Source organism: Mustela nivalis, assembly GCF_964662115.1.
Source record: "Mustela nivalis genome assembly, chromosome: 20".
In the NCBI taxonomy this organism is placed as follows: domain Eukaryota; kingdom Metazoa; phylum Chordata; class Mammalia; order Carnivora; family Mustelidae; genus Mustela; species Mustela nivalis.
In genome coordinates this window covers 40,603,235-40,629,382 of record NC_139039.1, presented here as the reverse complement: position 1 = coordinate 40,629,382, position 26,148 = coordinate 40,603,235, and the positions used below count along the sequence as shown (strand labels likewise).

Genomic DNA, 26,148 nt, shown 5'->3' with positions numbered 1-26,148 from the left:
GAAGTGACTTGTACTAACTCCGTAATTGTGATTTCTCAGAGCCTGAGTGTGATTTAGATTTAAGTTGGCAAAAATAGGTAAGTGTTTTTAAAAGAAGTGATGGGTTCTAGAAATCTTCAGATTGTCCTTACTTTGTTTTCTAGCTCAGCGACACCTCCCCTCTTGCATCTGGTGATTTAATTTTCACGACGTAGAAATACGGAGAAAAATACAGCTGTCACACTGTTCAAGTGACTTTTCTAATAAATCTTTTTGAAGTTCTCATATGGCGATTTACATCAATGATGGGCATTACCTCTGTTTTAAGTGTTTCCTTACGATGTGAGATGATCTCTGAGGACTCCAGGGGGAGGACACGCATCCAAGGCTCTGATGATTGGCATCCGCTGTAATGCGGCGTAACGGGACGTAATTTGTTTGTAGATAAACTTACCTGAAGGGACTGACGCAAGAACAGAAGTCTCACAGCTTAGATAAACAACAGAAATTAATTAACACGGAAGCACTAATTAGTTTATCCAATTTGCTGGCTGAGTTCTGGGCACCGAGGAACTGAGGAGAGGGCCTGGCTCAGCTGTGGGAGGTGGGAGGCGGGCGGAAGAGAAAGGGCCCTGGGGGGCCCGCAGTGGGGCAGGAGGCAGGCCACGAGGTCTACACTGCCCTCCCAGACTGGAGGAGGCACTGAAGCAGGAGAGGGAGTGCCTAGGAGGTCACCAGCTGGGCGACCAGCACCTCGGCTGCCTGGGTCACCTGTCTGTCTCCTGTCCACATGGGGACGGGCGGTGTGGCTGTGTCACTTGTGAGCCATAGAATATTCCTCTCTGGACTGCCTCCCCCACCGTTTCCTCTTGAATGTTGCTCAAGGTCATTTCCTCAAAGAAACTTCCCCACCTGGTCCTGTCATTTTGTGCCCCTGTCCTTGGGAGCACTGGCCACCGGTGGCACACTGCATTGATTCCTGGGACTCCCTCCCTCTCCTGGAGCAAGTCCTGGGAGGGAGAAACCGGCAGTGAGTGAAGGAACGAGAACCTCCCGGGCTGGCTCAGTGTCTGCAAACACGTTCCTGACCCGCCACCCGACAGCGAACTGCAGTGTTCCTCCCATTTTCCACTTCGCTTCATTATATTTTATCTGCGCGCATGTCCCGCTCCCCATGGAAGGACACTCCTGGTGCTCAGGGACTCAGTGTGGGGCCGGTGTCCCAGCAAGTGCTCCCAGCCTTCTTGCTAAATGAACGTGGGAGGGACCAGTAATCGGGGAGCCAGAGGGCGCTCCAGAGCCTCCCTCCAGACCCCTCTTTGCTGGGTCTCTCCAGGCAGGAGCCTGCACCCCGCGGAGCGCGCGTGTAGAGGAGATGGGTTTCTGTCAGGTCTTGGCGTCTGTGTATTTTACTAAAGCTGCTGTGTGTCTCTCTGTGCACACGTCCCTGTGAACCTGCATACTGCAGAACTGTGGCCGCTTCTAATGCTGACTGCCCAGGAGTCTCCCCTGAGTCATGTGGTGTGGGGGACAGGGAGCCCCTGCTCCGAGAAAAGCAGACTGGGCTACCAGTCCCAGTCCTGATGCTGGCTGGCCACATGGTTTTGAGAAAGAGAGGAGGAGCACAAGGAGTCAGAGAGGTGGGGGGCTGGCGGCTGGGGACCCAGCGGCACCCAGGCATGTCCGTGGGAGCCCATCTGCCGGCAAGAATGTTCACGTGCTCGTGCGGTGTTGGCGGGAGGAGGAGCTGGCCTGAGTGGCCCTGGTCTTCCCTGTTCTTCCCTGCAGCCCAGTGTTCTCTGCCAGCGACCGCGTTCAGAGCCCTGCACTGCTGTTGGCTGTTCCTGTCCTCACACGAAGCTGTGAGATCAGTTACTTCCTTCTTCGACACATGAGTGTGAGAGGTTGGGCGGCTGCCTGGCTCCTTGGATTTTTGCTGCATGGCCCGCTTTTTTCCCAAGTGAGGTTTCAAAAACAAAAACCCAGAAAACTATCCAGGCATTGTTCCCTGTGTTTCACAGTCCGCCTGCAAGGAAGGGACCTTCCAGCCCAAGGCCGGCGCCATGCTCTTGAGTCCTAAGCAGTCACCATCTTACCTCTCTGGTCTTTCTTCCAGATGCTCATCTACGAGCTACAGAGAAACCACTCTGAAATCCAGATTTATTTATATAACCACCTTGCTTAAATGCCTAAAATAGCTTCATTGTCCTTCAGGATGCAGCCCCACTCCTGCGCACCTTTCTTTTTTTTAATTTATTTTTTATTTTTAGCATAACAGTATTCATTGTTTTTGCACCACACCCAGTGCTCCATGCAATCCGTGCCCTCCATAATACCCACCACCTGGTTCCCCAACCTCCCACACCCTGCCCCTTCAAAACCCTCAGATTGTTTTTCAGAGTCCATAGTCTCTCATGGTTCACCTCCCCTTTCAATTTCCCCCAACTCCCTTCTCCTCTCTATCTCCCCTTGTCCTCCATGCTATTTGTTATGCTCCACAAATAAGTGAAACCATATGATAATTGACTCTCTCTGCTTGACTTATTTCACTCAGCATAATCTCCTCCAGTCCCGTCCATGTTGCTACAAAAGTTGGATATTCATCCTTTCTGATGGAGGCATCATACTCCATAGTGTATATGGACCACATCTTCCTTATCCATTCATCCGTTGAAGGGCATCTTGGTTCTTTCCATAGTTTGGCGACCGTGGCCATTGCTGCTATAAGCATTGGGGTACAGATGGCCCTTCTTTTCACGATATCTATATCATTGGGGTAAATACCCAGGAGTGCAATAGCAGGGTCATAGGAAAGTTCTATTTTTAATTTCTTGAGGAATCTCCACACTGTTCTCCAAAGAGGCTGCACCAACTTGCATTCCCACCAACAGTGGAAGAGGGTTCCCCTTTCTCCACATCCCCTCCAACAAATGTTGTTTGTTTTCTTGCTAATTTTGGTGTACGGTGATATCTCAATGTGGTTTTAATTTGAATCTCCCTGAGGGCTAGTGATGATGAACATTTATTCATGTGTCTGATAGCTATTTGTATATCTTCACTGGAGAAGTGTCTGTTCATATCTTCTGCCCATTTTTTATGATTATCTGTTTTGTGCATGTTGAGTTTGAGGAGTTCATTAAGCAAGTTACACAAGCAGATTAAAAATCTTGGAATCTGACCCTGGGTGACCTTCCTGTTCCAAGCCCTGCCTCAGTGTGGTCAGACGTTCATGATTTTCTATATGCTGGTGGTTCTTTCTTGTTTCAGAGGACGTGATGCAGGTATGGGGTGGATTTATTTATTTATTTATTTATTTATTTATTTATTTTTAAGATTGATTTTTTTTAGAGAGAGAAAGAGCACGAGGGGGAGGGGCAGAAGGAGAGGGAGAAAAGCTGACTCCCCACTGAGCAGGGAGCCTGACTCCATCCCAGGAGGCTGAGATCATGGCCTGAGCCAAAATCAAGAGTTGGACAGTTAACCAACTGAGCCACCCAGGTGCCCCTGGTCCAGGGTATATTCACACATCCACATGGGTATCTCTCCTCTGGATAAGTTAGCTTTGTTACTCCAGTTCCCAGCCAGTGTTGGACACATGACACAGGTGCTCAAATAGTCATTGTGTAAATGCATCAAAGACCGATTTCACTCAGCATTGCATGAATGTGAACTGAAGATATGCACCGACAGCTGTACAGATAGCATGTGTAATCTCCCGAGGAAGAAAGACAAATTGTTCTAATGCGACTCGGGTATTACTTGGAAAGAGATGCTCTGGAAACACACAGAGGTGCCATTTAAGTCATCCTCGGCAATTACAGGTGACTTCTGAAATGACTGACATTTAAAATAAATCTTAAGCAACGAATAGGGTTTCAACAAATGGTGCTGAATGTTCTCATGCAAAAGAATGCAGTTGAGCCCCTATCTCACACCGTGTGCAAAACTTGAAATCCATCAAGGACTTAAATGTAAGAGCTGAAATTACAGAACAATGAATATAAATCTTCGGATTTTTAGAATAAGTAATGGTTTCTTCAATAGGACACCAAAAGCAACAAAGGTGGATAAAGACTTAATAGAGTTTTATTAAAATTAAAAATGTTTGTGTTTCAGAGGTCACCATCAAGAAAGTGAGAATGAAAACCCATTGAATAAGGAAAACTGCTAATCATATACATAATAAAAGCATGTATCTAGACATTACAGAGAATTCTTATAAATCAATAATAGACAAATAAGTCAATGAAAGAATGAGCAAAGGACTTTACATAGATATTTCTGTGAATATACAAATAGCCCAATATGTACGTGGAAATGTGTGCAATGCCATTACACATCAGAGAAACACAAATCAAAGTTACTGGGGGATACCACTTCACACCCACTGAGATGGCTATAGTCAAAGAGACAATAAGTGTTGGCAAGACTATAGAGAAAATGGAACCCTCACATCTTCCTGTTTTTTGGGGAATATAAAATGGTACAACCACTTGGGGAAACAGTTTGGTGTTTCCTCAAAATGTTAACCATAGAGTTACCATATGACCAGAAATTTATTCCTTAGTGTACATTCAAGAGAAATGAAATCTAGGTCCACTCAGACACTTGTACATGAGTATTCATAGGGGTATATTCATAATGGTCAGAAAGTGCAAACACCCCAACTATCCAACAACCAAGAAATGGGTCAATAGATGATGATATATCCATAGTGTGGACCTTTTCCTAACAATCACGAGGAAGAAGCACTGATGCATTCTCTAGCAGAATGAACCTTGCAAACATTTTGCTAAATGAAGCCAGTCACGTATTAAAACCCCATAGAACTCCATTCACATGAATTGTGCAGAGTGAGCAAGGGTAGACAGCAATTAGATGAGTGGTTTCCAGGGGCCGGGAAGAGGAGGGACTAGAGGTTGATTGGTAAAGGGCACAGGATGTGGCACTGACTGCACAACTCTGTGAATATGCTGAAAACCACTGAATTGTGCTCTGAAAGCGGGTGAAGTCAGTGGTATATAAGTAATATCTGAACAGAGCTGTTCTTTTAAAAAATTGCTAGGCAAGAAGGAGGAGGAGTCATTTGCCAGGCAAAGAAGGGCAGAAGGACACACTCATGAACAACACGTAGAATGTGCAGGCACCCAGCGCTACAGAACGGCCTGGCTTGGTGAGAGAGCGTGGAGTGGTCCGGTGTGGGTCAGGTGTAGCCTAACAGAAAGAGAGAGAGGTACTTTCTGTTTCTTGCTGACAAGCAAAGGCTGTGTCATGTAGGAAATGGACCTACTGACAGGATTAGAGCAAGGGAGTAATGCTTCTTTTAACTTCCATATTTAAATTTTGTGTTGAATTTTGTTCCTGTTATTTGTGTATGACATGTGACTACCTTTCAACTCAGATGAACACATTTGGGTCCTCAAATACATTAAGTGTGCTGTGAATCAGGTCCCCAAATGTGTCTTCTGAACACTTTGTAATCACCTATTAAATTTGGTTGCTTTAATGTTCAGGTTGTACATGATTGACCCAAACAAAATAAATTAAGGAGAGAAATTATCCTAAAGCTGAAAGAGTTCTAGATACTTTCAGTCCAATCTGGAAGTCTGTTCATGGGCTCCCACCCATCCTACTGCTGTTCCGGACCATAAGAAGTTGGACTGATGATGCTTTCAGCTGTGTTATTGCTTTTCAGGTTTTCACCCCTCTTCCTTCTCTCCGTGCCTTTCTACTGGTATGACGTGTCCCGGGCTGCCAAGATCTCAGTGAATCTGTTAGCAGCATTTCAACTCAGCCTTTTTCAACTCAGCTGCCCCTCTGAATTTGGGGGTCACTGGTGCCCTCTTACCCAGGGTTGCAGCATTAATATGATTTTAGGTGTCCGTATTTTAAATCCCTTTCAGACTTGAAGACAAGGCTTCCATTAGAGCTGTGTTTGGCCCCAACTCAAGGTAACATTTCATATAGTCTGAACTATCACAAGGACTTATTCTCTTTGAAAAATAAACTCAAGATAAATTCAAAAACATCTGTAAAGACCCTACACTTTGTCAGGTAGGATTCACTGCCTTTCAACTTCATCCACTGTCTACAAGTGACAGAAATGGAGAAGAAATAGGCTATGATGGGCCAAAAAATAGAAAATACCAGTTCAAGTAAAATTAAAGTATGACAGCCTCCACCTAGTGAATATTGTCTTAAATCTTGCAGTGGTGTTCTTTCTGTACAGCAGTATGAGCGAGGATCCGACAGGACGGAGAAATGACAGCCTCTGTCCATGGTACTAAATTACGCCTTGCTCATCCGCTCCTGCGGATCCTGCCATGATAAGTGATTACCTCGCCATGAACAAAGAAAGCTTTAGGCTTAAAAATAAGTGATATTTTGCTGACACTTTTTGAACAAACCAAGGACACACTGATGCCAGGGAAAAGATATTTGATACAAAAGGTCCCAGTGGAAATATTTATGGCTTGTGGAAGTGGAAGTGGCTTGGACCTGCCATTACCTGTGGGGCTGGTGGTCAGGCCCCTGCCCACCGTCCACCTGAGTCCTCCTGGCATTGCAGACTGTGTAGTGGTTTTGTTACTTCATGCAGATTCACATTAGTTTGATGACAATAAATTAGGTCAAGTCCTCTGCGGCTAGTATTTATTTTGATGATCAGAAGTCTACACAGAACATGACTGAACACTTAGTCTTTGGAGCAAGAGCACCTGTTAATGGGCCATTCCACAGCGGGAGGACACATGCTGCGTACACTCACGTACTTGTGCGTGCGAGTCTGTCTCTATGTGCTGATTTGTAGGAGTGAGGCATTCAAACAGAAGTGTGCATAGGATTATATATGTTTTTATGTATTTGTATTTGTGTTTGAATATGTTATGTCTTTATATATAATATAGTACCCATACATGTGTCTGCATATTTATACTTGGGTCCGTATGGAAGCAGTACTCTGGCCACTGAGTACATATTCATGTAAGTCTCGTTGGTATGACACAGAACACATAAGGAATGTCAACGTTATGATGTTGGATTGACAAGAATTAATGTAAATCTTGGGGAGGAAGGAATGGAGTCTTTATTTTAAAAGATTGTTCTGATGCTGAAACCTATCTGGGCACAGGTTCTGGGGAGACCCAGCCTTGGCCTCTGAACACCTCCAGTCGAGAGAGAAGAACACACCCTCCATCACTAACTGGCCGGGAGAGAACCCTGTGACCCAAAGGAAGAAGCTGTGACTGGTTGTGCCTGCAGCGCTGGTGGGAACTGGCAGCCGGGACTGGTCCTCGGGGAGGGGCGAGCACCAGATGTTAGTCAGAGGCGAGTGCCCAGCAGAGGAGCTGAAGAGGTCAGCCTGGCACACTTGTGTCCCGAAGCTCTCAGATGCTGGCGGACGAGTGGTCCCTGAGGGGGCTGCCTGCCCCCAGGCTCTGTTTCTCATCACACTGGGCAGCTGGTCCATCTCCTTGTTTGTTCACGTGTCCCCGCTCTCTGTTTCAGCTCACACCCTTGTCTGGTGCATCTTGTAGCCTGGGCCTCGCAGGTGCCGTGTCCCGTCTAAGACATGGCACATGGCCCTGCCTTACCTCTGGCTAGCGGAGTCCTGACCATTGCGCACCTTCTGTGCGGTTTGCTGATGCCACTCCTCATGGTGAGGAGAGCTGTGTGCATTCTGATTTACTGAGCCCATTTTCATGGAGTGTCTCTTGTGTGTCAGGCACTGTTGCAGACTGGGCGACAGAGAGAGGAGCATGATGAACAGGAGGCAGGCTGGGGTCGTGGTCTGCTGTGTGGGGAGAGAGCAATGTCAGAGCTTTCTCCAAGCTCACCAGGGTGTCAGTACAGAGTTAGAGGCTGGACGTGAGCCAGGGCCAGGGATAGACAAGGACAGCAGATGGGTCTAGGGTGTATTCCTCACGGCAGGGGAGGCAGCTCTGTGTGGAGGTCTGGAAGAAGAACATTCTGGAGAGGGTACCGCAGATGCAAGCCCTCTCCCTCAGTACGTTGAGGATAGAGCCCTGTAGCCAGTGCCAGCATCAGAGGAGCAGGGGTCAGAGCCTCGCCGGCACTGGGAGACGTTCAGCTGCTCTCCTAAGAGGGAGGGGAACCGGCCAGAGGGCCCAGAGGGTGCAGCGCAGTCAGACGTGCACTGCAGAATTGGAGCCTTGAACTCCAAGCTGGACCTGGGAGCAGCCAGGAGGCTCCCTGATGTGCGGTCAGTACCAGGTCACTCGGAGACATGGCGTTGGCGGTAGGGATGGAGCCAGGGAGTGGGTTCGTGATAAATCCTGGACTTGCGGTGTGAGAGGACTAATGATGCGTCAGATGTAGGCGGGAAGGGAAATAATCAAAGCCGACCCGTCCGTGTTAGCCTTGGTCAACTCTGTGAGTCACGGTGAGATACAAGGGACCACCCATACCGTCCGCGCTGAGTGGAAACAGTGCATCTAAAGATCTGTGGGGCGGCGTACCCTGTGTGACCCTGTGACGCAGATACAACTCACTGTAATGGTGGGTATGGGACTCTGAACCCGCAGAGAGTACGGCACCACAAGGGAACCTGTGGGCGATGAGGGTGCGCGTGGCTCATCAGTGGTGACAAGTGTGCCATCTGCTGCGGGTGCGGGGGTGGGGGAAACTCTGGAGACGGGGAGGCCGGGACTTAGGGGACATCCCTGCACCTGCCACTCCATTTGGATGTGAGGCTGAAACACCCTGTAAACACTGGAGTCGGTACAAAGTAAAAGAAAGGAAAGCCCGACCACCAGTCCATCTGTCTTCCCTTGCTGCAGATGTAATCGGCAGGACTTGAGACTCTTCCTCTCTGGGCTTGAGCAGTGGGGGGGCGGGGTCAGCGTGGCATCATCGGGCAGCAGGAGTCACCAGGGTTAGAACCATATGAGTGTCTTTGGTGGCTCACCTTAGTGACAGCAGGAAGGATGGTCTCGGTTGGTTTGGACTCTGTAACTGGGGGAGGGGTTTCTAGACCAGAAACTTGGGTTTCTGGAGCCTGGGAGTCTGAGAGCAGGTGTCAGTGCAGTTGGTTCCGGGCGAGGACCTCTCCTGGGCGGTCCTCACAGGGTACAGAGAGAGAGGGCAGATCGCTGGGCTCCACTGGATGAGGGCGCTGAGCCCATCTTGGAGGCTCCACCATCGTGACCTTGTCACTTTCCAAAGGTCCCACCTCCTAACGCTGTCACTTTTGGGACTCCATTTCAGCCTGTGAATTTTGGGGGGTGGATACAAACATTCAGTCCCTAGCACGAATGGCTCAGCCCCCACACTTTAGAGGACATGCCCTCCAGGAACGGAAGCCAGGTTTCTGGTACTTGCACACTGTGTTCATAGCAGCACGACTCACCGTAGCCAGAAAGCAGAGGCATCTCAAGCATCCACAGACGGGCAAACGGATAAACACAGAGTGGCCCCTGCATGCAGCAGAACCTTTTTCAGCCCTCACTGGGAAGGGAATTCGCACCCAGGCTACACACAGAGGCATCACACAGACGTCATGCTCCATGAGCTAATTGTGGGGGTGAGGACCTCCGCGCCTGACTGCAGGGAGCATAGACGTGGGTGTGCTCCAAGGACCCCTGGCGGCCCACAGGAACGCCCATCAGGAGGCTGTGGTGTGCTGGGCAGCAGTGACCATGCACGTGCTGGGGGCAGGGCGCTGTGGCGGGAGAGAGCGGCTGAGTGTGCAGGGGGTGGCCGGGACTGGGGGAGGCATCCCTGCAGGAACGCTGGGGCTCTGCTGTGGCTGCACGTCACAGCGTCGGCGGGCCTGGGGCTCCAGCCTGGGCTCAGGGAAGGGGAGATCCATGCAGGCCATGAGCAGGACCCTGGGGCGCGGGTGTTCAGGAGAGGGGACCATGAGCTAGGAAAGGTCCTTGGAACCCAGAAATCAGGCTTAACACAAGCTTCGTTCCCACTGTCCCCTGGACAGTAGCTAAAGTAACAGGGGAGATGGCTTATGTGTGTTATTGATGGCAAGGACGGGAGTGCCCAGAGGACCTCACGTTCAGAATTCGTGGGCACCTGGGATGTCTTTCAGGAACAGCTTCCTGCAAACAAACGGAAGTCAGTTGTGGTCCTGGCCATGAACTTGCCTGCGCGACTGGCCAGCAACTTCCTTTCTGCAGGCTCCTCTTGTCCTGACTGAACAAAAGACCTAAGGATGCTGGTTATTTACCCAGAGTTGTCGTGGGAGTTAGTAAGACTGGGGTTGTGAGGATCTTTGAGTTTCATACACAAAAATGGCAGAGAATAGACTGACCCATTGATTATTCACAGACGAGCCATTTACTCTACGGTGAGCCCTGGTCCCGGCGCACCTCTGCCTGCCCGTGAGCATACACTCGAGTGAATAACATCGGGACCCGGTTTTTCTTCAGACCTTCCCATCAGTTATTTAACTTTCTTGTCAAGCTTACTCTGAAGGGGAATCAGCTTCCCAGAAACATTCCTGAGTCCAATATGACATTTAGGGATTTGATACCTGGAATGGGGAGGGCTGAGAGGTGAGTTCAGGGGACACGGTACGGGGCAGCTGGCGGGTTTCCCGTCTGTGCTGTGCACCTGCTGCTCCCACAGTTGTGGATGGTCAGATGTTCCCCAATGGTGTGTTCCTGTTCTGGTCACAACTGTGTCCCTCTCACACCCATGCCGCGAGGAGTGTGGGAGAGCCTCAGTACTCAAGGGGGAGGGGGGCCAGGAGGTACCTCTGGTATTTGAGCATCACACGTCAGCAATGATCATGAAGCTGTATGTGCTGTGATGCCTCCTGAGTAGATGTCCATGACCAGCCAGCCATGCTTTCCAGACATCCGTACAAGGCCTTCGTGTCTGGTCCCCTCTGACCCACTGCTTTACGAAAGCTACCAATTTCTGGGTTTGCCTTCACATGTTCACATTTTATATGAAACAAGTGCATTTGGAATTCTGCTTACGTGCAGTTACCTCATTGAGGGAACGATGCTGTGGCCATCGTCACTGAGAGGGGAGCCTGCGTGCAGTCAGCTTGTTGCCTGACCATTTCGTGTCTCGTGTGATTTCTGCTCTCGTATTCCTCAAGTACTGAAGAACCCCAAATGAATTTTTCTGCCATTTTGCTGATGTTCTGTATTTTTGGTGTGCACATTAAAAGATGAGAAAGGCTGGCACCCAACAGTCTTCTGCTTAATAAAATATTTTGAAAATGGTTAGAGACAGAATGTGCATAGTTTCTTCCTCCTTTATGTGACGCCTTTCCCAAGAAGGCTGTAACTGACCCACACGACTCCCGCTGGTCCCGCAAAGCCGGCTTACCTTTGGGGCTGCACTTGCTTCTGAAACCCACTTCCCTCCCTCAGGCGGAGCTCATCCTACACTGGACAAGCTTCTCTCCTCAGCGTCGACCCGTATGACGGGATTTTTTTTTAAATTAACATATAATGTATTATTAGCCCCAGGGGTACAGGTCTGTGAATTGTCAGGCTTACACACTTCACAGCACTCACCATAGCACATGCCCTCCCCAGTGTCCATCACCCAGCCACCCTCTCCCTACCGTCCCTCCAAAAACCCTCAGTTTGTTTTGTGAGATTAAGAGTCTCTTATGGTATGTCTCCCTCCTGATCCCATCTTGTTTCATTTTTTCCTTCCCTACCTCCCAAACCCTCCACTTTGCCTCTCAAATTCTTCGTATCAGGGAGATCATATGATAATTTTCTCTCTCTGATTGACTTTATTCACTCAGCATAATACCCTCTAGATTTCATTTCTTTTGATGGCTGCATAATATATATATATATACATATATATATATATATACACATATATACCTATATATAGATAATATACAATATAGTATTCATTTATATATATTTTATACACACACACATACCCCACATCTTATTTATCCATTCATCTGTTGATGAACATCTAGCTTCTTTCCATAGTTTGGCTGTTGTGGACATTGCTGCTATAAACATTCAGGTGCACGTGCCCCTTCAGATCACTACATTTGTATCTTTAGGTTAAATACCCAGTAGTGTGATTGCTGGGTTGTAGGGTAGCTCTATTTTTGACTTTTTGAGGAACTGCCATTCTATTTTCCAGAGTGGCTGCACAAGTGCATTCCCACCAACAGTGTAGGAGGGTTCCCCTTTCTCCTCATCCTCGCCAGCATCTGTCGGTTCCTGACTTGTTAATTTTAGCCATTCTGACTGGTGTGAGGTGGGATCTCATTGTGGTTTTGATTTGTATTTCCCTGATGCCGAGTAATGTGGAGCACCTTTTCATGTGTCCGTTGGCCATCTGGATGTCTTCTTCGCAGAAATGTCTGTTCATGTCTTCTGCCCATTTCTTGATTGGATTATTTGTTCTTTGGGTGTTGAGTTTGAGAAGTTCTTTATAGATTTTGGACACTAGCCCTTTATCTGATATGTCATTTGCAAATATCTTCTCCCATTCTGTCAGTTTTCTTTTGGTTTTGTTGACTATTTCCTTTGCTGTGCAAAAGCTTTTGATCTTGAAGTCCCAGTAGTTCATTTTTGTCCTTGCTTCCATTGCCTTTGGCAATGTTTCTAAGAAGAAGTTGCGGCCGTTAAGGTTGAAGAGATTGCTGCCTGTGTTCTCCTCAAGGATTTTGATGGATTCCTCACATTAAGGTCTTTCATCCATTTTGAATTTAAGGAGCAAGGTATAAGGAAATGATCCTGTTTTATTCTTGTGGCTGTCCTGTGTTCCCAACACCATTTGTTGAAGGGACTTTTTTCCATTGGACATTCTTTCCTGCTTTCTCAAAGATTAGTTGACCATAGAGTTGAGAGTCTATTTCTGGGCTCTCTATTCTATTCCAATGGTCTATGTGTCTGTTTTCATGCCAGGACCATACTGTCTTGATGATGACAGCTTTGTAATAGAGCTTGAAGTCTGGAATTGTGTTGCCACCAACTTTGGCTTTCTTTTTCAACATTCCTCTGGCTATTCAGGGTCTTTTCTGTTTCCATATAAATTTTAGGATTATTTGTTCCATTTCTTTGAAGAAAATTGTTGGTATTTTGATAGGGATTGCATTAAAGTGTAGATTGCTTTAGATAATGTAGATTTTTTCACAATATTTGTCTGTCCAATCCATGAGGATGGAATATTTTTCCATTTCTTTGTGTCTGCCTCAATTTCTTTCATGAGTACTTTATAGTTTTCTGAGTTCAGATCCTTTGCCTATTTGGTTAGGTTTATTCCTAGGTATCTTACGGTTTTGGGTACAACTGTAAATGGGATCAACTCCTTAATTTCTCTTTCTTCTCTCTTGTTGTTGGTGTATAGAAATGAAACTGATTTCTGTGCATTGATTTTATATCCTGACACTTTACTGAATTCCTGTACAAGTTCTAGCAGTTTTGGAGTGGAGTCTTTCGGGTTTTCCACATATAGTATCATATCATCAGCAAAGAATGATAGTTTGACTTCTTCTTTGCTGATTTGGATGCCTTTAATTTCTTTTTGTTGTCTTAACGCCAAGGCCAGGACTTCTAGTACTATGTTGAATAGCAGTGGTGATAGTGGACATCCCTGCCATGTTCCTGACCTTAGTGGAAAAGCTGTCAGTTTTTCTCCATTGAGAATGATGTTTGTTGTGGGTTTTTCAGAGATGGCTTTGATAATATTGAGGTATGTGCCCTCTATCCCTATATTTTGAAGAGTTTTGATCAAGAAAGGATGCTATACTTTTTCAAATGCTTTTCCAGCATCTATTGAGGGTATCATATGGTTCTTGTTCTTTCTTTTATTAATGTGTTATATCACATGGATTGATTTGTGGATGTTGAACCAAACTTGCCGCTCTAGGATAAATCCCACTTGGTCATGGTGAATAATCCTTTTAAGGTACTGTTGGATCATATTGGCTAGTATATTGGTGAGAATTTTTGCATCCATGTTCATCAAGGATATTGGTCTGTAATTCTCCTTTTTGGTGGGGTCTTTGTCTGGTTTTGGGATAAGGTAATGCTGGCCTCATTAAATGAGTTTGGAAAATTTCCTTCCATTTCTATTTTTTTGGAACAGTTTCAGGAGAATAGGTATTAATTCTTCTTTAAATGTTTGGTAGAATTTCCTTGGGAAGCCATCTGGCCCTGGGCTCTTGTTTGTTGGGAGATTTTTGATGACTGCTTCAATCTCCCTAGTGGTTATGGGTCTGTTCAGAGTTTCTATTTCTTCCTGGTTCAGTTTTGGTAGTTTACAGATCTCTAGGAATGCATCCATTTCTTCAAGATTGTCTTATTTGCTGGTGTAACGTTGCTCATATGTTCTTGTAATTGTAAATCTTTGGTGTTGGTTGTGATCTCTCCTCTTTCATTCATGATTTTATTCATTTGGGTCCTTCCTCTTTTATTTTTGTTAAGTCTGACCAGGGGTTTATCAATCTTATTAATTCTTTCAAAGCACCAGCTCCTAGTTTCATTGATTTGTTCTGCTGTTCTTCTGGTTTCTATTTCATTCATATCTGCTCTTTATTTTTTCTCCTCTCCTGCTGTGTTTAGGCTTTCTTTGCTGTTCTTTCTCCAGCTCCTGTAGGTGTAGGGTTAGGTTGTGTATTTGAGACTGTTTTTGCTTCTTGGGAAAGGCTTGTATTACTATATACTTTCCTCTCAGGACTGACTTTGCTGTGTCTCACTGATTTTTAACAGTTATGTTTTCATTATCATTTGTTTCCATGAATATTTAAAATTCTTCTATAATTTCTTGGTTGACCCATTCATTCCTTAGTAGGATGCTCTTTAGCCTCCCTGTATTTGAGTTCTTTCCAGCTTTCCTCTTGTGATTGAGTTCTAGCTTCAGAGCATTGTGGTCTGAAAATATGCAGGGAATGATCCCAATCTTTTGGTACCAGGTGAGACCTGATTTGTGGCCCAGGATGTGATCTATTCTGGAGAATGTCCATGTGCACTAGAGAAGAATATGATATGTATTCTGTTGCTTTGGAATGGAATGTTCTGAATATATCTGTGATGTCCATCTGGTCCAGTGTGTCATTTAAAGCTTTTATTTCCTTGTTGATTTTTTAAAAAGATTTTATTTATTTGACAGAGAGAGATCACAAGTAGAGAGAGAGAGAGAAAGGAGCAGGCTCCCTGCCTAGCAGAGAGTTGGATGCGGGACTTGATCCCAGGACCCCGAGATCATGACCTGAGCTGAAGGCAGAGGCTTAACCCACTGAGCCACCCAGGCAGCCCCCTTGTTGATCTTTTGTTTGGATGATCTGTCCATTTCAGTGATGAGGGTGTAAAGTCCCCAATTATTATTGTATTATTGTTGATATGTGTCTTTGATTTTGTTATTAATTGGTTTATATAGTTGGCTGCTCCCATGTTAGGGGCATAGATATTTAAAATTGTTAGATCTTCCTGTTGAGCAGACCCTTTAAGTATGACATAGTGTCTTCCCTTATCTCTTATTATAGTCTTTGGCTTAAAATCTAATGTATCTGATATAAGGATTGCCACCCCAGTTTTCTTTTGATATCCATTAGCATGGTAAATTGTTTTCTACCCCCTCACTTTAAATCTGGAGGTGTCTTTGGGTCTAAAATGAGTTTCTTGTAGACAGCTTATTGATTTTTTTTTTTTAATCCATTCTGATTCCCTGTGTCTTTTGATTGGGGCATTTAGCCCATTTACTTTCAGGGTAACTATTGAGAGATAGGGAAGATAGATTTTTAGTGCCATTGTATTGCCTGTAAGGTGACTGTTACTGTATATTGTCTCTGTTCCTTTCTTGTTTACTACTTTTAGGCTCTCTCTTTGCTTAGAGGACTCCTTTCAATATTTCCTGTAGGGCTGATTCGATGTTTACAAATTCTTTTAGTTTAGTTTATTTTTGTTTTTTTCTTTATCCTGGAACATTTCTGTCTGTCCTTCCTTCAATGATATCATTCCTTCAATGATAAACTATCTGGATATAGTATTCTTGGCTGCGTGTTTTTCTCATTTAGTGCTCTAAAGATCTCATATTAGTTTTTTCTGGCCTGCAAGGTCTCTGTGGATAAGTCTTCTGTCAGTCTAATATTTTTACCATTGTATGTTACAGACTTCTTGTCTCAAGCTGCTTTCAGGACTTTCTTTGTCACTAAGACTTATAAGTTTTACTATTAGATGATGGGGTGTGATTTATTTATTTATTTATTTAATTTCTTTTCAGTGTAACAGTATTCATTGTTTTTGCACCACACCCAGTGCTCCATGCAATCCATGCCCTGTTTTTATTGATTTTGAGGGGTGTTCTGTGTGCCTTCTGGATTTTGATGCTTGTTTCATTTGCCATATTAGGCATAGTCTCTTCTATAATTTGCTCCAACATACCTTCTGCCCCCCTCTCTCTTTCTCCTTCTTCTGGGATCCCAATTCTGATATTGTTTCATCTTATGGTACCACTTATCTTTCAAATTCTCCCCTCATGGTCCAGTAGTTGTTTGTTTCTCTTTTGCTCAGCTTCTTCATTCTCTTCATTTGGTCTTCGATATCACCAATTCTCTCTTCTGCCCCATTTATCCTAACAGTAAGAGCCTCCATTTTTTATTGCACCTCATTAATAGCTTTTTTTGATTTCAGCTTGGTTAGATTTCAGTTCTTTTATTTCTCCAGAAAGGGCTTTTATTTCTCCAGACAGGGTTTCTCTAATATCTTTCATGCCTTTTCAAGCCCAGCTAGCATCTTGAGAATCATCCTTGTGAACTCTAAATCTGACATTTTACCAATGTCTGTATTGATTAGGGCCCTAGCCTTCAGTACTGCCTCTTATTCTTTTTTTGTGGTGAGTTTTTCTGCCTTGTCATTTTATCCAGATAAATATATATGAACAAGAGAATGAAATAATAAACGGGTGGCAAAGACTGCAGAAAAATGTACTCCAACCAAATCAGAAGAGATCCCAAATCAGGGTGAGAAGAAAAGGGGTAAAAAGAAATTTTAAAAGTTAAAAAATATGTATGCATATATATATTATACTGGTGAATAGAAGAGAGCCACCCACTTGATTTTGGGTATATTTTGGTGTCTTAGAAAAAATTACCTCCCTAAAATTTAAAGAAAGAAAACTATATATATATACAAAAATATATAAATTATTGTTTATATATATTTATATATATACACACACATACACACAAAATTAAGTGTAAACATGATGATGGGATGGAATATGATTGTAATGATGATAATTCAAAAAACTAAAGAAGGAGTTGATAAGATAAGTTGGTTGGAAAAAGAAAGTGGAGAGAATTTGTTCAGGCTGGAGAGTGGGACAAAGCTCTGTGCTAGATTTAAGGAATATTTTCAACTATTTGCAGAAATTATATCCCCAAATTTTTTAGAAGAAAAAACCCAATATGTATACAAAATAAAGTTAGATATAATGAAGGATAAAAATATGACAATAATAATGAAGGTTTAAGAAGATTTTTTTAGAAAGGTATTGTTAAGATACACTAGTTAACAAGCATTAAAAGAGGAAAGAGGAAAAGTTAAAAACACTAGCATAAGAAAAAAATAAAATTAACAACATTTACTTTAACTTGCAAGACTAAAGAATCGCGGAGAGAGCCCTGAATTCCATGCGCTGCTTTCCCCGCGGAGCTCCTCTGTTCTTGATCCGCGAGCTCGGTCGGGCCGGACGGTCTGGCCGATCTCCTGCAGGGGGCGCTGTTGCCGGGATTCTCACGTGTCTTTGCCGGAGGCGGAACTGCTTTTGTTCCCTGCGCGCTTCCCGTAGAGTCCGGAGGACCGGAAGGAAGATGGCGGCCGCGCGGTCTCCGCCGGAGGAGCCGAGAGCTGGGGCCGCTCCTCAGTGCGGCGTCGGGGATGCGCCGTCAGTCCCTCCGGTCTCCCTGGTCTCCGGCCGGCTCCGGGCTCCCCCGGCTGGGACCCGGCGTCTCTGTGTCCGGCGCGGCCCCGTGTGGCGTCCCGAACCCCGCCCGTCCCTGCCGCGCTCCCGCATGGCTCTTCCCGGAGGAGGGAGGCCGGTCCCCGGGTCGCGTGGGGTCGCCGCGGGTCGCCGTGTAAGGTGACCCCGGGCGCAGCGCTCGCCCCTCGGCTCCGTCTGCCGCGGCCCCGCTCCACGCCTGCGAGCTCGGCCGCGCCCGGACACCCGGTCCTTCCGCGACCCGCGGGCCGCACCGGGCGAGTCTGGGGCGCGGCGTCCTTCCGTGGGGCCGCCTGAAAAGTCCGCCGCCCGCCGCCCGCGCCGCGGCCCGTCTTCGCAGCGGTCGCCTGGAGCCCGTCTGCGCGTCCCACCTGCAGAAAGCGGTCGGTGTCCGTTTCCGGAGTCGCCGCTCGTCCCTCCCGTGTCCTGCCGGGGGTGCGGGCGCCGAGCGGTCTGACCTCCGGGGACCTGACGCCGCGCTTCGCCTTCCCGCCGCCTGCGCGGTCCCCGCAGCGCAGGCGACGGGCTTCTGGTCCCTGTCGGTCGGCGGCTGGACGCGCTGGACGCGGCTCCCACTTGGTCACGGCTCACGTCCTGCGCTTGCGGATCAGGGTCTCCGTGACCGCGCGCCTGCTGGCCGGTCAGCCCGAGGGCTCGGACCTGCGGCTCCTGCCGGCCAGTGAACGCGCTGTGATTCGGGGCCGGACGCGGGCGAACGCGGGCGACTCGGAGAGGGAGAATATTAGCAGGTAATAACAGGGAATCAGCAGGTAATATTAGGGTATTAGCAGGTAATATTAGGGTATTAGCAGGTAATATTGGGGAATTAGGTAATATTAGGGTATTAGCAGGTAATATTAGGGTATTAGCAGGTAATATTAGGGAATCAGCAGGTAATATTAGGGTATTAGCAGGTAATATTAGGGAATCAGCAGGTAATATTAGGGTATTAGCAGGTAATATTAGGGAATTAGCAGGTAATATTAGGGTATTAGCAGGTAATATTAGGGAATTAGCAGGTAATATTAGGGTATTAGCAGGTAATATTAGGGAATCAGCAGGTAATATTAGGGTATTAGCAGGTAATATTAGGGAATCAGCAGGTAATATTAGGGTATTAGCAAGTAATATTAGGGAATTGGCAGGTAATATTAGGGAATTAGCAGGTAATATTAGGGAATTAGCAGTAATATTAGAGTATTAGCAGGTAATAATAGGCTATTAGCAGGTAATATTAGAGAATTAGGAGGTAATATTAGAGAATTAGGAGGTAATATTAGAGAATTTGCAGTAATATTAGAGTATTAGCAGGTAATAATAGGGTATTAGCAGGTAATATTAGGGAATTAGCAGGTAATATTAGGGTATTAGCAGGTAATATTAGGGTATTGGCAGGTAATATTAGGGACTTATTTGGGGCCAGAAATATGTTTTCCCTTTCACTTAAACTGTTTGCATTTTTAAAAAGCTTTTCAAATTAAAAGTGGGCATATGTTCCCCGACAGCTTCATTAATACCCCTTGTCCCTGACCCATGTGTCCCCTCCCATTGCGATATCTCCCTAGAAATGACCTCTGATAAAAAGCCACCGTGGGTCATTCTAGGCTTTGCTATCCTAGCCTTGTATGGCCAGTGCATGTCACGGAGCAGAGTGGGCTCTCTGGAGGAGTATGTGTTAGACAGATATTAAAGGATACACTTCCAAAAATAGAATTGAGAAGCCCACGGATGGCTTTCCTCTTTTTTTTTTTTTTTTTTTTTTTTTGAATGTTGGAGATTTTTCCATTTTAGCCCGCAGGAGTCCATAGTATGACCTCGTGATGACTGAGTTCAGTCGATGTACATACAGTCAGGTTATTTGAGCTGCTGAGTCAAGCCCTGGTCACCTACCATCACGTTATCATGTGTCTGTGAAGTCGTAGTGTCACGTTTCCCTATCCCAGCAAGTGTGTGGGCGAGCGCACGCCTTGTTCCTTGGGATCTGTGGGGAGGGTCCCCATTGTCATGCTCCTTGTTGTTTTGGGAAGTGTTCACAGTCACGAGGGCGCCCTGGTTCTGTGGCGTCTGCAGGTCTGGCCGCCCCCAGCCCCCATTCAGAGGATGGCTTCACATTCCGCCCAGGGTGGCTCCCCAAGTGGAGCGTTTCTCCGTGGTGAGTGCCGGGAAGCCCCCTGCTGCTTTGAGACTGGGAGGACAGCCGTGGGAGCGTGACCTTGGCCCTGTTAGTCATGGCCCCAGTGGGACGAGGCCAAGGAGGGGGAAGGTGCAGCCAGTGAGTCTGGTTGGCCCGGCAGCCCAGCACCAGACTGTAGTCTGCGGATCCCCCAGCCTCCGTGCGGCAGATCTGGGCCTGCTGTCCCCTTGTCTGTCTGCTCAGCCCAGCCCCCACTGAACACGGCCTGGGCTGGGCCTCCTGCTGGCACTGGAGCCAGGCTGACTCTGCAGAATCTGCGCCGATATTCCTCACCTCCATGGGCTCTGCAAAGTGGGTCCTACTCCCAGGGAGCTTGCAGTTGGCCATGCTGGGAGCCTGGCCGCCAGCCTGAGCAGCTGGATGCGTGTCAGCCACTCCCTCAGTGGGCTCCGGGGGCAGGGGATGGTTTCCATGTGTCATCCTGCAGCCCTGGCTGTCACAGAGGTGGGAGGCAGCGTGGGGGTGTCACGGGGCCCACGCGCCTCGGGTGGGAGAGTCACTGCACGTGCTCCTGCTTCCCACCCCGGCCCAAGCCCCCTCTAAAAACACCTGCAGCGATCCACAGGGTCCACCCCAGATACAGTGCCTCTGGATTCATACCGAGGCACTTCTTGGGCCGAGGAAAGCAGGGTAACACCTTCTGCCAAAGGAAGGGTGGACTAGGCTGTCACTGCTCACGTCTGGAGCTTGGGGAACAAGCCTGTTCTTGCCAGGCTGCGTCTGGTTCAAGTACAGATTATGTGCACGTAAAATCACCCGGCAGAATTCTGTCTCATGTCAATTAGCATAAATTAGTAGAGTCTTCTCCTAACTTACACGAGACTCCATGCTGGTGATGATGAATTCACAATAGATCAAGTTTTACTCCAGTCTGCATCCAGACTGTTTTATTATGGATGTTGTTTAGGGAAGACAGTCTGTTGTCAATCAGAAAGCGTCAGGCCAGGGCCACGGATGCTCCTCTCCTTGTCATGGGGTCCATGGGTGGGAGCGAGCCTGGCATGATGGAGGGCATGAAGGTGGCCAAGGTTGGCCGCGGTTCTAGAGCACGACAGGCATGGACCCAAACTGCCCTTGATGGAGCCCAGCCCAGCCCTAGGCCCCATGCTGCGTCACACTCACTGTCCTTCACTCGTTCCCAGCCTGGTGGGTGAGGGTGGACGGGGAGGAAGGTTCAGAAGGGAAAGCGCCTCCGGAGCCTCGGCTCATGGCCACCGGGAGGAAACCCGCGGCATAGCCAGCCCTACCTCACCAGGCCCTCAGCCTCCCGCGCGGGGCGAGCTGCTAACCTGCAGCGTGGAGCGTCTTCTGATGGCCGTGTCTGTGATCCCAGCAAACTGGGACTAGCTTTGACCCAGCAGTCCTCTGTGTGCCGGGGGGTGGGTTCCCTCACCCTGAAACCTTCCCTCCTTCTGCACTCCAGACTCAAGCGGGTAGAGTTTGGGTGCTCCTGGGGGTCACTCACCTCATGGCGGAGTTGGGCTCCCCAAGGATGCTGCCCAAGGACGCACGTGCTGTAGACAATGGGAGAACCTCACTGCTTCCCTGATCGTCCTGCAGCCTGGGGCGGGAGGCTCCAATGGACTTAAGGGAAGTGCAAGGTGACTCACTTAGAACGCAGGGGGGCGCCTGGGTGGCTCAGTGGGTTAAGCCGCTGCCTTCGGCTCAGGTCATGATCTCAGGGTCCTGGGATCGAGTCCCGCATCGGGCTCTCTGCTGAGAGGAGAGCCCGCTTCCCTCTCTCTCTCTCTCTGGCTGCCTCTCCGACTACTTGTGATTTCTCTCTGTCAAATTAATAAATTAAAAAAAATATTTAAGAACGCAGGGAATGATCTTGCTGGAAATAACTTAAGGATAAGGCCTGGAGCCATTAATGGTGGACTCAGAAATGACATTTGCACAAGACTTGGACTCTAGAGAAGTTAACATGCCGGTGGCCAAAGGGACACCTTTCCCCAGACTCCTGGTGCCCTCTGACCCACAGATTTTGAGTTCACCAAAGGTTTTAATTCCTGTGCTCTAGGTGTTACTGTGCAGTCACTGTGCTTTGAACCTGGTGGGTGATTCTGACCATATCCCGCCTGCGGTGGGGATTGGACATTCAGAGAATCCTGTGTCTGTGGGTCCGTTCTGGTGCAAATTTAGGTTAGCCCTTCACAACGAGTGGTAAAAGCCCGTTTCTGATTTACCTCCTGCTCCAGCAGCCTGGTGTTGGGTTCTGGTGCCATGTAGGGGCAGGGGTGGACGGTGGTCTTGGCTGAGGTGAGCTGACAGGTAATCTGGCTCTCCTAAGTGCGAGACTCTAAAGTCATGGCTGCCCCTCCCCAAGTCTCCTTCCCCAGTTCTGTGGTCCCCTGGGGAGACCTGAGCTGTCCCCCCTTTCTTCCCCGTAGACACACGTGCCTCCCGGAGTCCCTGGGAGCAGTTCCGTTTCGGCTCTATCCTGTCACCCTGACGAGAGCCAGGGCTGGGGACTCTGCCATTATGTGGCCTCGGACAGATCCCCTTAATGCTGACAGCCACCGTGGCGACATCCACAGAGGGGTGACGAGGGGTTCCCACCACTGCCTGGAATGCACTCTGCATCGTACGCATAGTGACCATGCAGAGGGTGGACAGTGCTGTATCTTCTGAAACCCAGAGCAGCACAGGGGCCTTGGGCGTTGGAGTGAGCTCCTGGGATGTCGCTGTGTCCCCAAGCGAAAGACCCTCATTTTTGTTTCCTGTAGACCCTCAGTTGGAGGTGGTGTGTGCTGGTGGCTTACCTGTGCTTTGATGACGGATGCCAGCCATGGACGCTGCAGGGTTGCACCCTTGTTTGGTGCCGTGTCCACTGCCCCCCATCACCCCACCCCCGCCTCCATCCTGGACCGTGTCTGTGTGCTCCCTGGACTGAGCTCTGGCACGGTGTCAGAGGACGCAAGCTCCCATGCGCCCGGTCACACTCTCTTCTTCAGAACCTCTGGGTCCCCGTTTTCTGGCCTCACCACCTTTGCAATGCAGAGTCGTTGAGCCCTGGGCTTCACTTTTGTGCGTCAGAGAGTAGAGGCCCGGTCAGTCCAGCTCCACAGCTGGAGCGGACACTGAGCTCGGGGCCTGTCGGGAAGGGCCAGCACAGCGATTTACCCCCTGATATGATCAGGCTGAGGTCCAGGAAGTCAGAGGAGTTCCAAGTCCACTTTGTTTTGAAGGACAGTTCTGCCTTCTCTGCCACGTCCGTCAAACCCCTCTGCCCCTCATCTGCCTCTGCCCATGAACCCACATATCCCTGCTGGGCGGGGTGAGTGTAGATGCTCAGGCTCCCTCCCTGTCCCTGCCCAGCCCCTCCTGGGTACCCAGGCCATCCCACTAAAGAATCACTAACTTCCCCAGTCCTCCTCAGAAACCATCCTGGGCTCCTGATTTTATGTGAGTAATGAGTCTGAGCTCCTTCTGTAATTTTCAGTTCCCTCCCCAAACTGTGCAGGATGTGTTCCCCCACCACAGGGGACACCAGCTCCCACCAGCTTGTCCTCCAAGCACACTTCGTGCCTGTCCTCTGACTGCGGTGTTGGCCTCCCGTCTTTCTCTCTATTGAAAGTCCTACTTGTTCTTCGAGACTCAGTCCAGATGCTGTCTCCTCTGTGAGCCTGTTGCTGCTCCTTGGGTTTGGAGGAGGAGGCTGGCGTTCCCCTGACTGCCTGGGGCTGGCCACGTGATGGGCTGCTTGAACCATTTGTCGCTCAGCCTCCCATCCCCACGTGGAGTATGCCAGCGTCCCCTGCTAGTGTCTAGTCCCTGCTAGAAACGCCAGTGTCGAGCCTCTGCTAGAGCCCCAGGGGCAAGTCGCCGCAGAGTGACGGACGTGGCCCCAAAGTCTGACTTCTTTTCCATAAAGAATATGTATCTTGGAAGGCATTGCACTTGTGTTTACTGCTGTAATTTTCTGACGTGTTGGTGAGTGCTGCGACCCCCAAACACCTCGGTCTGTCCTGCTGAGTCTGACACAGAGGGACGGGTCTGTGTCCTGAGGACAGTTCGTACTGGAGGATAAGATCATCCTTTTGCTCATGCTTGTTTGTGCCTGAAAGCAGATAGAACAGAGTTGTCATCAAAGTAAAGGTTTATTTACTAGATTAGGTGATAAAATACATCATTGATTTCAGCTAAGTTGGTTGTGTTGGGCCGTACACAGCCATGAGAACGTGCAGTGTGTGCACGTGCCTGTGACAGAGAACGTCAGTTTACTAAAATGTATGAAATATTTGCTGAGGTAGGTTCTCTGCAATGACATTTGCTCAGATGCAGGGTTGGCTGGCCCAGTACCCAGAGGGCTGCTGTGTCCATGGGCCGGGTGGACAGTGGCAGTTGGCACCCCGTCCCTCCAGCTGCTGGGGTGCAGTCTGCAGCCGGGACCTCTTAGTAACGGCCTCTCTCTCCTTCTGTTTGCAGAGTCCCAGTGCACCCTCTGCGGGGAGCCGGAAGGTGAGTGTGCTGCCTCTCGTGGGCACGGCGGGGGCGCCGGGGGGCGACGGCGGTAGGCGGGTCCGAGGGCACGTCTTTGTGGTGTTTGATGGAAGACGGGTAAAGCCACCCGTGTGGTGTACGCGGTGAGCTCTAGGCAACACGGGGTCACTGCTAAAGGAACACTGAATCACAGCCAAATTACCACCCTTTCCTTTTTGTTTTAGATTTAGAAATATTAATCAGGTTGCTCCAGGTAATAAGTGGTGACATTAAAAATATGTATTTCTTGGCTTTAAATATATCAGTCAAAGCGCTGATGGACCTCGTATGAAGTAAGACCTCAGAAAGCTATCCTGTATTGTTAATGTGCAAATCTGAGGGACAGAGCAGGAACTGTGCTGGTCCTCGGTGACATCAGACAGTGCACGGTAGCTCAGAATCCATGCGTCTGAGATGCTGTGAGAAGTAGAGCTCCTGAATGTTTTAACTATATTCCAGGGTAGTGAGACCCAAAATCTGTCCTATTTCTCAGAGTCACAGTAGGGAAGACGAGGGCCTGTGGTTGGGACGTAACCTCCATTAGCGGGGGCTCTGAATTTATCTGAGTTTTGATTTTCGGCGTCCAAGCAACTGGCTGCTGGCCTCGCCCCAGTGGGGATTGGTGGCCTCTGGAGGCCAGGGTCCCAGGATGCCCAGATGTGAATGGCTCGTGTGTGCACCGTGCCGCACAGATGTCATCGCATTCCCCCAGAGATCTGTACCCATAAGATGAGAGCGAAGGTGACTATTGGGGTGACCTAGACATTCCATCAAACACTGTTGCTTGCACTGTGGGTCACTAAGTCCTCGCCCTTCTCGCCCTGACATGTGCGGACCACACCGTGCATTGGTACGGCCGCGGCAAAGCACAGTAACTCGCACCGTGCGGGCTGCAGGAGAGCCGAGACCCCGGGGTTCCCAGGGTCTGGGAGTGGAGGCCACTGGGGGGGCTTGCAGCAGCCTCCTGACCCGGAGGGTTTGGGGTGCCCGTGGAGTTCTCCGGCCTGTGTGTGTCCTCCGGGCATTGGGCATCTTGTTCTTTATTGTTGGGGTATCTTCCATGTCTGCCACACACCGGGACGGTGCACCTCGCGCGCTGCTGTCCTGTGCAGTTGTCTGCTGTGCCCACACGTGCTTTCTGCTGGAGTCTTCAGTGCGCTCAGGCCCTGGAGAAATGCCAGAGCCCCCTGCCTTGTGCTTGAACCCCATGGCGTCCCACTTTCCCGCCTGCCTGTTCACAAGCGTGTGCTGTCTGCAGAGTGTGTGTGTGTCGCGTGGAGTCTGGGTCTTAACGGTCTGCTGCCCTGCGCTGTCCTGAGAGGGCAGATGAGGTTCCAACAACTCAGTATGGCCTGTGCGGTTCGGTGAGGCTGCGGCATGAATCGAGGTGGTGTTACCTGGGGAGTTCTCCCTCAGGGACAGGTATTTGTGTGTTCCTGCAGGCACACCCGTGGTGGGACCCCGCCACTGGCCTCCACCCACGCAGGGGCAGGGCTGCAGCCCGCGCCCCCCCCCCCCGGGAACACCCCCGACCCAGGTCCTGAGCCCCCAGCCCCGCCCTGTCAGATGTCATGCCTGCG

The 26,148-nt window shown here is 48.7% G+C and overlaps 1 protein-coding gene across 7 annotated transcripts in view; it reads left to right on the top strand.

Annotated features, from left to right (window-relative positions):
- The window catches only part of DLGAP2 (DLG associated protein 2), a 776,206-nt gene that overhangs the window by 421,418 nt on the left and 328,640 nt on the right, over positions 1-26,148 (top strand). For all 7 annotated transcript variants that reach the window (XM_082715291.1, XM_082715286.1, XM_082715287.1 and 4 more), the window contains one exon: positions 24,515-24,547. In XM_082715291.1, coding sequence (XP_082571417.1) covers positions 24,515-24,547 — 33 coding nt within the window. The remainder of the gene's footprint in view (positions 1-24,514; positions 24,548-26,148) is intronic.